This window comes from Sturnus vulgaris, chromosome 4 (assembly GCF_052056855.1).
Source record: "Sturnus vulgaris isolate bStuVul1 chromosome 4, bStuVul1.hap1, whole genome shotgun sequence".
Taxonomy (NCBI): Eukaryota; Metazoa; Chordata; class Aves; order Passeriformes; family Sturnidae; genus Sturnus; species Sturnus vulgaris.
The window spans coordinates 14,791,121-14,803,448 of record NC_142246.1 but is presented as its reverse complement, the minus strand read 5'-3'; the positions used below and the strand labels follow the sequence as shown (position 1 = coordinate 14,803,448).

The window sequence follows — 12,328 nt, the reverse complement described above, 5'->3', positions numbered from 1 at the left end:
CCTCATTTCTGTGCTGCACATGTTGCAGAATTGCACTTTTTCTTCCTAATTTTTGGTTGTGACTTTTTAAAAGAAAGTTAAGTCTCCTCATTGCCAAACTAGTCCAGACAATGCCTTGCCTATAGCTCTGTCCCTTTGTAGCATTCCTTTTACACTGGATGGAAAAGAGCCAAAGAGGAATACCTGTTTATATCTTACACCAGTTTCTGCTTTTGTCTCTTTTTCCCTCCTTCTTTTATTCTGATATTCCCCAAACGTACACAAGAAATACATTTCTTCAGTAAAACCACCTGAAGCAACAAAACTACGAAAAGGGATAGTTGTTGAATAAGGGATCCCCAACTCTGAATGTGTTTTTAGATTTATCTAATGCTTTTTCTTTCAATCTGGTCCCATAATGAGCACTCATAATGTTACCCACATCTTTACACACACAAAAGTTGGCATGGGAGGAACATAGATCATTGCTGTGCAGCTGAACCTTAGATCTGTCTGTCACTAATTCTGCAGGAGCTTGAATTTTTTTCTGAGTTTCATGCTTATGAACACTGTCCTAAATGCAGTAATAAAATCAGAGAATGGTTTGGATGGGAAGGGACCTTTAAATACTATCTAGTTCCAACCCTCTGCCATGGACAGGGAACCTTCCACTAGACCAGTTTGCTCAGAGCCCCATCCAGCCTGACCTTGAAATTTTCAGGGGTGGGAAGTCCACAACCCCTCAGAGTAACCTATCCAGTGTCTTGCCACTCTCATCATAAAAAAATCTCTTCCTTATGTTTTATCTAATCCTAACATCTTTCAGTTTACAGCCATCACCCCACCCTATCATTACAGACCTTGTACAGAATCCCTCTCTAGCTCTCTTGTAGACCCCCTTTAGGTACTCAAAGGCTTCTGGAAAATCTCACTGGAGTCTTCTCCAGGCTGACTTGCCTGCTTCAGTCTGTATTCACAGGAGAGGTGCCCTCTGATCAAATTAGTGTCCCTCCTCTGGACTGGTATTCCTTTCTACTCAAATATTTATTTGAGTGTTTCAAGTTCTTCGGTACTGGTTTTTTGTGACACAGGGTAACAGAAAGTTCAAAAGATAACTTTGAAATACTTTGTGGAATTGTTTTCATTATCATTATCAAATTCTGCTAAACACAATGATAGTGCAACATGTTGAGGGCGTTGCAGGATACATCCTTCAATAGCTAGTAAAAGATGTTTTAGAGAAGCTCATGATCTGATAAAGTTCTTATCATTGTTCAAGAGGAGGGAAGGATTCGGCTGAAGGAACACCTAAATTACGCAAGCTCACCTTGCCACCCCCATAGCCAGGTACTTTTTTTTGTACTAAGAATGAGAACTGGCACTTTTCCAGGGAGGTGTGTCAAAGGTAAGTGAGCATGGCACTGAAGTATCCTATTGTGTTGTAACAGTCTTTCTGCAGACCCGAAGGTGTGTCCCTGCCTTTATAAACACCGCTCTGCTGCTCCAAGGAGCTCTGACTCTTTAGGAAGAGGGGAATTTCATCAGGAGTTGTGTTTGGGTGTCTCCAGGCCTTCTGCAAGGTATGTATTTTAGTTATCTTACTTTTGCACTATTTTACTTTCAGCAGAAAGTTACTATTAAATCGTTATCCATTTTAATGTAATTATTTGCTGTGTTTTCAACAAAACTGTGAATACCATATGAGGTTCCCTAAAGAGGGGTATATGGAATGAAAGTTTGTGTTATAGTATAAAGCATGAAGCAAGTCGAGTAAGAACTAAGTAGATCCTGCTCACATAAGCTGCTACCTGTGTATTGTACATTTCAAATTCATGTAACTAAAGATATTTGCTGATAACTGAATGTTGAAATAGATTCTTTATTAGTGTGGCTGCATTTGAATCTCTGCTTTCTAAAGCAAAACTTTGTTTTCTAACACAAAAACACAGAGATAACTATGATGGAAACATCTAAAAAATGTATTTAGTTATTTAATCATCAAAATGCCAGGTTTAAACCCCTCTCTGATCCTGAAAGCTGCTTTATGAAGGCAAACATCTAAAGAAGTAAGCATTCTCTGTGCAGAGGCAGGGATCACCTCCATAATAATTTGCTAACTAGCTACATTTCAAAACTGGAGTTGCACATTAATCCCTGGAATTTAGTGGCTTTAAATACAGCCCAGTACACTGCAGGTTATCCTCAACAGCAAAAAGGTAGTTCTGTTTGTTTAGCAGTCAAGGTGGAAAAGGATGCAACAATAGTTACTTTTTGCTGTCTGGAAAGACAACCATAACTTTTTTTTCAGAGAAAATTTGAAATACTGGCATAACCAGTGAATAATCAGGATTTTCAGGATGCCTGCTGAATAGTTTTCCTCAATTCGAACCAAAGAGTTTCCTTTCTGTCTGGCATATTTTTGAAGAATAGCTAGAGGTTGGAGGCAAAAATGCTTATGAGTCATTTTACAAAATGGGAGATTGTGAGAACAACTGCTTTATTGTTGTAATTTAAGATATCCATCTGAGATTGGCAAATCCCAGGTTCAAATTCCTTCTCTGACTGCAGAAGAGACTTCAATTAAGGTACTCAGTCCCTGGGCAGTAGCATGTCCTGGCAGTGATTCTTCTGTTCCCCATTGCATTGGTAGCAAAGTAACTGAAAGTTACACCACGCCTCTTATAAAGATAATTCATAATGGTATTTAAACCAGGTATTACTTACACAAAGGACAGATCAATTTGCTGATGCCACCACTTTAATAGGTACCAAAGAGCAGTGTAATGCCTTGTCTGAAAAACTCCAACTGTCAAATGTAATGCAGCATTAAGTGAAAACATTTTAATCTTTTTGTTTGTCTGTTTGTTTGTTTGTTTGTTTGCTTTGAAGGTAGATAGCAAGCAGAACAGAGACCATGAGGATCAAAAGCTTTGGACTCCTTTGTGTGTTGATTCTGGTCTCCCAGATGCTACTAGCCAACTGTGAAAGACAGAAGGAAAGAAAAAAAGGAAGACAAGACATAGAACATGGTGGAAAAAAACAAAAGGAATCTAACCAAGGAAACGAAAAAGGGCAGAAGTCAAAAGGAGGAAAATCATCTCTTAAAGGCAAGTTTAAAACTAAAGAAAATGCTGAGTGCACCTGGTCAGTGATGGACACAAATGCTCTTACTGTGCATGTAAAGTGCAAGCATGGTGACAGTGAGTTCTGGTGTGAATTCTCTGGAGACCCTTCTAGCTGTGCACAGTATGCAGCAAACCAGAAATCCTACTGGAAACAAATCTCCCGATCCCTAAAGAAGCAGAAGCAGATTTGTCAAGACCCCAAAAGTGTTCTAAAATCTAAATTATGTAGGAAAGGCCCACAAAGTGCTCACCTCAGGTTGACTCACTCAAGCCTACTAACAGCAGTGGGTCCTGCCAAAGAGAACACAATGCATCACACAAAAGAAACTGCTCAGACTCCAGCAGATGCCTCTGTGACTGAAAAAAGGCTAGAACACAGTCCTCAAGACTGTGTTGAAGATGTAGATTACATTGACCAGAAAAAGGTGGCTGAGGAATACTGTCCAGAAAGCTTGCTTTCTTTCTGCAACTTTTTTATCACAATGGTCCAGGACAAACGATGCTGAGGAGGTGTTCCTAGAGCTCTGAATCGTGAAAGTCTGGTCTCTTTTAAGTTACTGCAAACCATTCCAGATTTTATTCTCATGTTATATAGTGTATATAAGGAAGAAGGAATATATTTTTCTGATTTTGTATATACACAACAGACTACTGTGACATAGTTGAAGGTGTTATAGATATGTGCCCACAGATTGCTACCCAATGGATGTGTTACCAGTGGATGTTACGTACTCTGTGCAGAAGTGTATCAGTAATCTCCTTGTCTCTCTTTGAGCTGTGCTAGCCAAAGTGATGAATTCAGTGCCATGCACTTCTTGGTTATGTACAATGCTTTTGACCTAAAAATTATTAAGGAAAATAAACTCCAAAATACATTAAAAAGTATTCCTTCTCTCTCTCTGTGTTTTACTGGATTTCTCTGTAAGTGCTAAACCTTTGTCAAAGAATGATCTTTCACAATATCTAGTGAAGTGTTGTTTATAAAATAGTTTTAAAAAAACTTCTGCAGCTTTGCAGACTTCAGCTTTTGATAGCAAACTAAATTATCCTTGGATTTTCATCATTGTAGTAATGAAGGGCAACAAGATTTTCTGATTTGTCAACAAGTGGACAAATCTTCAGGTTTTAATCTCACCAAAGAATGTCAGAATACTTTGGAAACATCAATTCCCTCTTTTCTCCTACAGTCTGTCTGAAGCACATTGTACAAACTTTCTGGTAGCTACAGAGAGACATGGGGATAGAATGAGTTATATGAATTTGTACATAGATCCAGGACTGGATCCCTTATTCAACAACTAAAGAGCTCATATTCAACCCTGCCTGCATGGTTTTTTGAAATTCCATATTCTTTTATCTTTCTATATGGAGGACACTAATATTTTTCTGTTCATTAAACTTTATCTGTTTTAAAAACTCAAACAAGCAAACAAAAACCCATAACGTAAAAACCTCTCCCAAACCCCCAAGAATAAAGGTTTTAGAAAATGTAAAGCTAAGTAATGACAACTGATCTTTGCTAATTTTTGAAAATTCAGCTGGAAAAACTGTAAAATACAGCTTACATTTTTCTTGTGGATCTGAGAACAGAAGTATGGTCTTCTGCTAGTGGTCCACTTGAGGAAACTTGAAATTTCAAGAAAGACAATTTCCCTGATAATTTTACCAAATTAAACTAGCATTTCTGACTCTTGAGAAAATGTTTCCTTCTGTTAATATGTCATTGCTGGAATATTTTAAAGATGGGTAGTTGTGAGTTGAATGTGTGATGCTGTTATTAGTCAGACAAACTGTGTTTGAGGAGGATTCAGATGTATTTTACCAAGTAAAAACGACAAAAAAAGAAGCAGATTCTTCTTACTGAAGTTCTAGTCTCTGCATGCCCTGTGGAAACACTGGCTGTTAGCAGGCTATGCAGGATAAATTTGGTTGGACTGGAGCCCACAGCAAAGCAAAATTCCAGTAAAAAGGGGCATCAACAGTAACACTTGCAGTGAGGCTGGAAGACACAGCTACTTTGGTGCCAAGTAGGGTGGGAAAACAGCTACCAGCTCTCTATTATTAAGGGAGATACAAAAATACTGAAAGGGCAGGTAAGTTGCAGCTGCTAGACACTTTGTGTGTTGGTCTACACCCCTTCACATTAGGAAATTATTGAGATAAGAAAGTAAAAAATGCAGAGGAAATATTAGGAGCTTTATTTGGCCCAAGTAATCATACACTGCAGTAATTAATGTCTACTCCAGTATACAGACACCTTTCTGTTAGTTCCAGATTATAACCAGAGCACTGGAAAGGCCTGATTTAAGAGGCTTACTTGCTCCAGATATTTTGGAGGATGTCCAATCCTACCCACCCTTAGCTGCTGTTACTCTGGGGAGCACTATGGTGAGGACTTTGCTGCCTGAAGCGTGATCACTCTGCTCTGAGCTGCCAGAAGGCACTGCACTCCCTGTGACTGCCAGCCATGCAGGCACACTGGGCCAGTGACATATCCCAGAGCTAATTCCAGCCCAGGATTCCAGAGCTGTGAGTTACATCTCCATGTGCAGGACTGTCAGCACCTGACCCACGTGCTAGAGTTGCACGTTCCTCTCCAGGGATGCATTATATTTCTTCTGCCTCATCTTCTTGTTTCCATTCAGGGCTGACTTTTATCTTCACATGTGGCTCTTTGCAGGGCTCATTCTCAGGAGTTCATGGGTGCATTTCACCTTCAATGCAAGCAGTTGTGCAAGGACAGTATAGAGCATCAGGAGAAAAAAGGGATCTCTGTGCAGCCTTTTTCCTCAGAAGGTGGGGCTAATGTGAGAGTGAAAATCTCAAAACTGTCTCAGACAAAGTATGAAATTTTTTACCTCCCTGAGTGTATAGTTTTGAATGTTCTTCAGAAGGGTACATTTCAGAATAGCAGGGTCTGAGGCAGATATATTTGGAGTCTAACTTCATTACAGCCTGTTCTATAACTGTACTGATCACAGCTCTATGCTAAGAGGGTCTAAGGTCTCATTGCAGTTACCAAGCCTTATGTTTTTTTCAGACGACATCCACAAAGCAATCACTTGACAGCGATCACATGAGTCTTTGGGGCATTTACAGAGTCACTGAAGTCAGTATAACTTTGGTGATTGTGGAGTCAAGCTACTTAACATCAATCAAACATTTCCTGGTATTGTTCAACTTAGGACCTCTGCTCATTATGAAAAAGTTCACAGCTGAGCTTTATTCTCTGACTCTCTGTCCCAGGTGCCCCAGTTGTTATTGTGTCAGAACTTTGTGTTTGAAGAACTTGATGATAGTGACTTTTCTAACACCCTTTCTAGCAGGGCAGGCAGGACTGCAGTGAAGGAAAACAATGAATGTGTTCAAATTCTGAGTCCATGGTCCAAGCCCTACCATGTTGAAAACATAACAGTCTCAGCCTTCTTAATGTTTATGTGAGTTATGGAAAAATCAGCCCTATTTTACACCTGGGGAAACAAAGTACAGGAAGGCTGGATGACCTTGACAATCATGGGTAGATTTGTTTTCTGGACAACCCTGGGTGTTATAATTTGAATATTTACTTGGGAAGAAAGATAGGGCTTTTGAAGAGAGGAAACTCATTTTAGCTTCAGAGATGAAGTTTCAGGGAGTTTCTCTTCTCCTGCAATATAGAATACTTATACATTTGGTAAATTCTTTAGAGGATGGATGATCTTTATAGATAGACCCAACCCCCCCCACACCCACAAATTCTTAAACTTTCCTTAAACTTAGGAAAGTCAAAAAAATCAATTTTATTTTAAGAAGAAAAGAGGAAAATTTGGAATTTTTCCAGGAGTTATCTCCTAACATATGATGGTTCTATCTGGAAAAAGTTACGTATTTCTTTGTATTCACTAGGAAATGGGAAGACATTATTAATGCCCAGCAAATAGCTTTGGCAGTGCAGCACTACCTAAGAATATGTAAAATTTCAACTCCTTCAAAGTTTCATTCATTACTATTTACTGCAGTGTATTTTATGCCCACTTTCATACACAATTTCATTTAAATGAGTTTCCGCTCCTTTTGCAACCTCCTTTATTCATTTACCACTTTGGCAACAGCACAGATTGCATATCTAATCTCGTATGTTGCTTGACTGCTTGAAGGAGAATAGAACTGAGTGACTCAGCCTTCCTTCTTGCGGGAGTTCCCCACCCTCCTCTTCCCCCAGGGGGCCAATGGGTACCTGCCACCTGATATCACCTCACCTGGAACTGGCCAACCCTGGTGGAGACTGTGTTCAGACAAGACACATTTCACATTGCCTTGCTCCCTCCGTGTAGACAGAGCTGAGCCTTGATAATAAATTCTCCTCCCTTTTCCACTTTTGCCTTGTTTTTTTCCTGATGCTGCCCTGAGCAAGGCAGCTCAACACTTGTTGGTTGCTGCTGCACCTCACTCGTACCTTTGCTGGGTTTGCATTCCAATTCAGTATCTTAAATAGTTTGTTCCTCCAGGCTATTCCGAGAATGATACCGGATCAGGAATTGACCAAAAGGAAAAATCCAGCTTCAAGGATGGGAAATTCAGCAAGTTCCAGCCTGCAGGGGTTCCTTGCAATCTTGTCACTTGGATGATGCTCCTGACGAGAGCATGCATGTCCTCAGCCTGTTATCACCATAAATGCTGCAAATCCTAGAGGGTATTTCTGTGTTCTAACATCCTGGAGCTTTTTTCTGCTCCCTCCTTGACCAAGCAGGAGAACTCTGAGCCCTGGCTGCAGTCATCACCTCTCTGCAAAGAGCCAGAGAGGAAGGAGAAGGCAGAATGCAAGGCTCCTAGTAAGGTTAGGGCTGTCAGACACTGGACACCTGGAGGGCTCAGAGGAATATCTGTGTGTCTCTCCTGCTCCTTCCATTGCTATTACTACTGTGAGACAATACATGGCCACAGATAAAGAGAGGAGACTGGCCATGTCATAAAGCTTTTTACCTTCTTTGCAGAGCAGGATGCATTAGGGCCCAGCTTGTCTCTTAAACAAGGGATTTCTTTGGAAACATGCTGTTATCCATGCGTGTGTTTTATTTCGCCATCAGAATTTCTTCCGAACTTGCTTATCAACCCCACTGGAAATACCTGGTCTTTAAAGAAATGATAGTGAGTAAGTGGAAGAACAGTGAAATGTTCCCATCAAGCCACTGTTACCTGCCTGCCTTGGCCACAGATCATACCAGGCCCCTTGTGGAAATGATAAACTTAATTAACCCAAAGCTCCCAGGGGAACATGTAAGACTGACACTGATTTCCAGGCAACAAACAGACACATCAAAGGAACTTTGTTATATAATGAGAGCCTGTGACATGTTCAAAACCATTCACCAGCATGCACATAGAAGTACTGTGTGGTGTTTTGTATGTGCCAAGGAAGAGAGTTGTTTCAGCCAGTCAGAACTTTTGATGTTAAAATTAATCTTAAAATGAAGGAATTGCAATATTAACTGTAACAAGAATGTATTCTATAAATCCATAATATGTGCACTAATTACATGTAATAAGCGTGCTTAGATAATAGAATATCATTTAAATAATACGAGTTACCTTTACATCTTTTGCCTGAAGGTGCTGTGGTCTCTAGAGTCACTCTAGAGGTGGTGTGGATCCCTGAAAAATCTTGCACTGCTTTTGGGGCACTCCACATGAGCTGAATCCCTACAAACGTGCATGCCTTATCAGCTTTGTTCCTACTGCTTGTTCAAAGCCTGCAGTCCTCAGTGTGTGCTAGGGAGGCCTCCAGGTAAGTGTTACACTCAGAAACACTCTATTCCTCACTCACACGTGCAAATGACACAGAGGAGAGCTAAAGGGTAAGCTCAGAGACAGAAAGCACTTGAACACTAGGGATGCTGGATTTGGTGCAGTTCCAGAGGAAATATTGTCTCCAAAGTAACTGTGACACAAGGGCTGCAGGTGCTGGTGCAGGTGGGGTGTTGGGGGGCACAGCCCCCGTCTGAGTTAGTGATCAGGTCCCTAGAGCTCCCAGGCCAGTCCCACTGGAAGTGAGAACATTGGCTGATGATGTCCTGGCCGATGTCCAGAGAGGTAATTACAGTGTGCTGCCCAAGCTCTTCTCGGAATTTCAATCAGATGCAGCTCTCTTAAACTGCTTCGTGCTCTGACTGTTAATACTCTGCTGTGGCTGATCCCACCTAGGCAGGAGACTGGGAGAATATTTACTGAAGTTCCCTAGGTCTGAAGGAGGATCAGTAACTAAGGCAATTTTCAACTCTTATTTAGAGAGAAGATACTAAAAAAAATTAAAAGTGATGTTTTAAAACCAAAAGCAGAAAATCATTGTTTTCAGAGAGGCAGATTTAATACTAACAATTGGAAACATTGTTTTCTCATCCTGTGGTTTTATTTTGAACGTCCTTGTGCTTGATGTTTCATTTATACTACAATCCACAGAATCCTATGAAAATGTGAGTATCTTTGCCCTCACAGTGTGAGGCTTAAAAACATAAATTAAGTCTGTATCAGCAGTTCAAAAGCCAGTTTCCAAACACAAAGAGCCTCCTATTTATTATTACCTTAAAAATTACTTTCTAACCTAATCTCATAAGGGTTATCCACAAATTTTGAGTGCTTTATGCTGTGAGGAGAGAGATACCAGGCAATCAAATGTGAGCGGTATTAGTAGAAATTACATTTGCAAAGTTGATTTTTTTCAAAATAAACAAGCGAAAATGTACCTGCAAAAGAGATGTTAAGAAATTATCACATGAGATTCTGTGAGAGTGATTCTTAGTGGTGAATGAAAGTGTAATTCACAGAAAACAGGGACTGGTAATGTAGGAGCTGGTGATCCTACCTGCATGGCTCATCTGAAATTGCCCCATACCTGCTCCTGTAGAAAGGTCTGGCAAGAGTACAGCTGACATTTCCATTAGTGTGTTGGCTTCACCCTCTGGAGCATTGAAAGGTATTTGGAGATTAAAGCTCTCTTACTTTCCTTATAGCACCTGTCTACATATCACCCTTCCTATCTCTCGAATGTTGAATTTGATTTCTCTTTGCATTTGTATTCCTTGAGTGGCCTTGTGTTTTCCTGCTGAGCTCCAGCCATGTACAAGAGCACTGTTTTCAAGGATATGTGTCCATTCAGTGCTAATGAAGCTCCTCGGGACTTGCATAAGCATAGCTCAGAAGTAACACTGGCTATCATTAGGATTAATTTTATCTTTTGAAATAGCTACTGTAATTTACTATTGATGAGTAAGTGAGAAGAGGCCAAATAATTAGGTGCTTGCAAATAGAATTAATTGAAAAATTGAAAACAGGATCAAAGATGAAAGTAGCAGAGGCACAATCAATGTCTATCTCTCAACAGCTCTCTCTTTCCACACTCTCATATGTCATGTGTTTTAGGCCATGTCTTTTAGGATTCTTCATGAATACAAGACACAAGTGCTGCAGGAGCTCAGCACACACTCCAGCCGACATGACCCCACTGGTACCCAGAGGTAATGGACCTGACCTGATGGGTAGGGAGCCATTGCCTGACCAAACAGATCCAAATGTGCTCATTCTGGCTGGTTTTGTGTCTGGGACACCCAGTTATCATGGAGTGTTATTCCCACTCTTAGGCTGGGGGCATCCTGATGGGACATTCTTAGGGGTGTTACTCTCCTGCAGCCCAAAGTTCAAATGATCATTGGTAGCGAGCAGTGGTGTAATCCAGTGGCTGCTCCTCATAATTTAAGTACAGAAGGAAACAAACTTCACTGTTTGCAGCAACACTTGAAATATTTGCTTTCTTTAGGCATGTTCTCACTAGTTTAAATGTTCTTGTTACTGCAACCAACTATGACGAGTTACTGCTCAGCAAAGTCACCTCAGATTTCATCCACCAATTGCAGGTATGCAAGAGACCACAACATATCTGATGTTTGTAAGAAACATCTTTGAGACTAGGCAATTTCATGGTCCTATTTTCTCTCCTTTATTTGGGATGGTGGTGTTTCCAAATGCCTCTGGTTCTCAGAAGTCAATCAACATGCTCTAAAACTTGATCTCTGAACTCTTAATGCCATAAGAAAAGATATTTTCATGGAATCTAGGAATCTCTGGGTTTGAGCCATCAGATGATGAGTTGGAGGGAGCTGTATTATGCTTCAGAGCTCTGATGGAGGCTGTTTAGTTCTCTTTCTCCTGTGTTCTGTTTAGTCACAAGGCACTAAATCACCAAGCAGACATACTACTGGTGCACAGAAACAACAAACAACAGCACAATCTGGGCAGTGCATCGCAGTGCACACCATTCAGGAGCTTCAGAGGTCCAGACTGGAGTTATAAAATAAATCTATTTTGATAATCATTGTTGAAAAATTATTACTAATGCTCCTTTTGTACCAAGTTGACTTACTGCACATGGGATATGCATCTGTCTGGCAACAAGTAGGACATATGAGCAATGTTTTCTTTGCTCTTTCCAGACTGCAGTTTGCTTTACTGAGATTTAAGGAGATGTCTCACTGTGAGGGTAATAGAAAGTGAAGTCTGTCTGATGAAGATATCATTGCTGGTGAGCTGCTAATAAAGTTCAGTTTGGAAAAAGAGTTTGAAAATACCTTTTTCACCTATTGGGAAGTTCATGTGCCTCTTTTGTGGTCAACATCTCAAAATCCATGACCAATGGATGTGACAAATTAAATAAGCCAGCAATCCCACTGCGTGCAAAATTTTTAAATGCTCGTGCAAAAACTACGATTTTCTGCACAATTAAAGAAGTTTCATATCTTCTACATCCACATTTAAATTATTGAAATCTGTATCGTGCAAGAAATAATTTCCTTGGCCTCACTTTTTCTTAGGGTTTCTAGACTACACTGTTGCCTTGCAGTATTCATCCTGCCTTAGAGGCAAAGCACCACATTCCAAGGAAGATCCCAGAGGTGGAGGCTAATCCCTTTCTTACAGCTGAACTTGGCTTGTGCTTCCACTGCATGTAATACATGAATTCAGGTTAGATGCTGTTGGACTACACCACAGTTATCACAAAGCTGTACATATAAAATATTGGCCTTCACCCAAATTTTTGGAAAAATCAAAGAGCAGTAATAATATAACAATAGAATCAAGTAGTGGTGTTAGACATTTTGTTTAATGACCATTCATATGAAGAGGTGGATCAAATGTGAAATGAAACACTCAAACTGTCACGCCTAAGTCTTCAGTTTAGTCAAAAGCCTACAGTT

At 40.3% G+C, this 12,328-nt stretch overlaps 1 protein-coding gene across 1 annotated transcript; it reads left to right on the top strand.

The window, feature by feature from the left end:
* The first annotated feature begins 2,858 nt into the window (after positions 1-2,858).
* On the top strand, positions 2,859-3,714 carry FGFBP1 (fibroblast growth factor binding protein 1). The gene has a single exon (XM_014883216.2). The coding sequence runs from the start codon at positions 2,894-2,896 to the stop codon at positions 3,608-3,610; it is 717 nt and encodes a 238-aa protein (XP_014738702.1). The 5' UTR covers positions 2,859-2,893; the 3' UTR covers positions 3,611-3,714.
* The last annotated feature ends 8,614 nt before the right edge of the window (positions 3,715-12,328 follow it).

Bases quoted from the DNA above. Each gene is read 5' to 3' on its own strand.
- FGFBP1 (XM_014883216.2), top strand. From the start codon at position 2,894: ATGAGGATCAAAAGCTTTGGACTCCTTTGTGTGTTGATTCTGGTCTCC.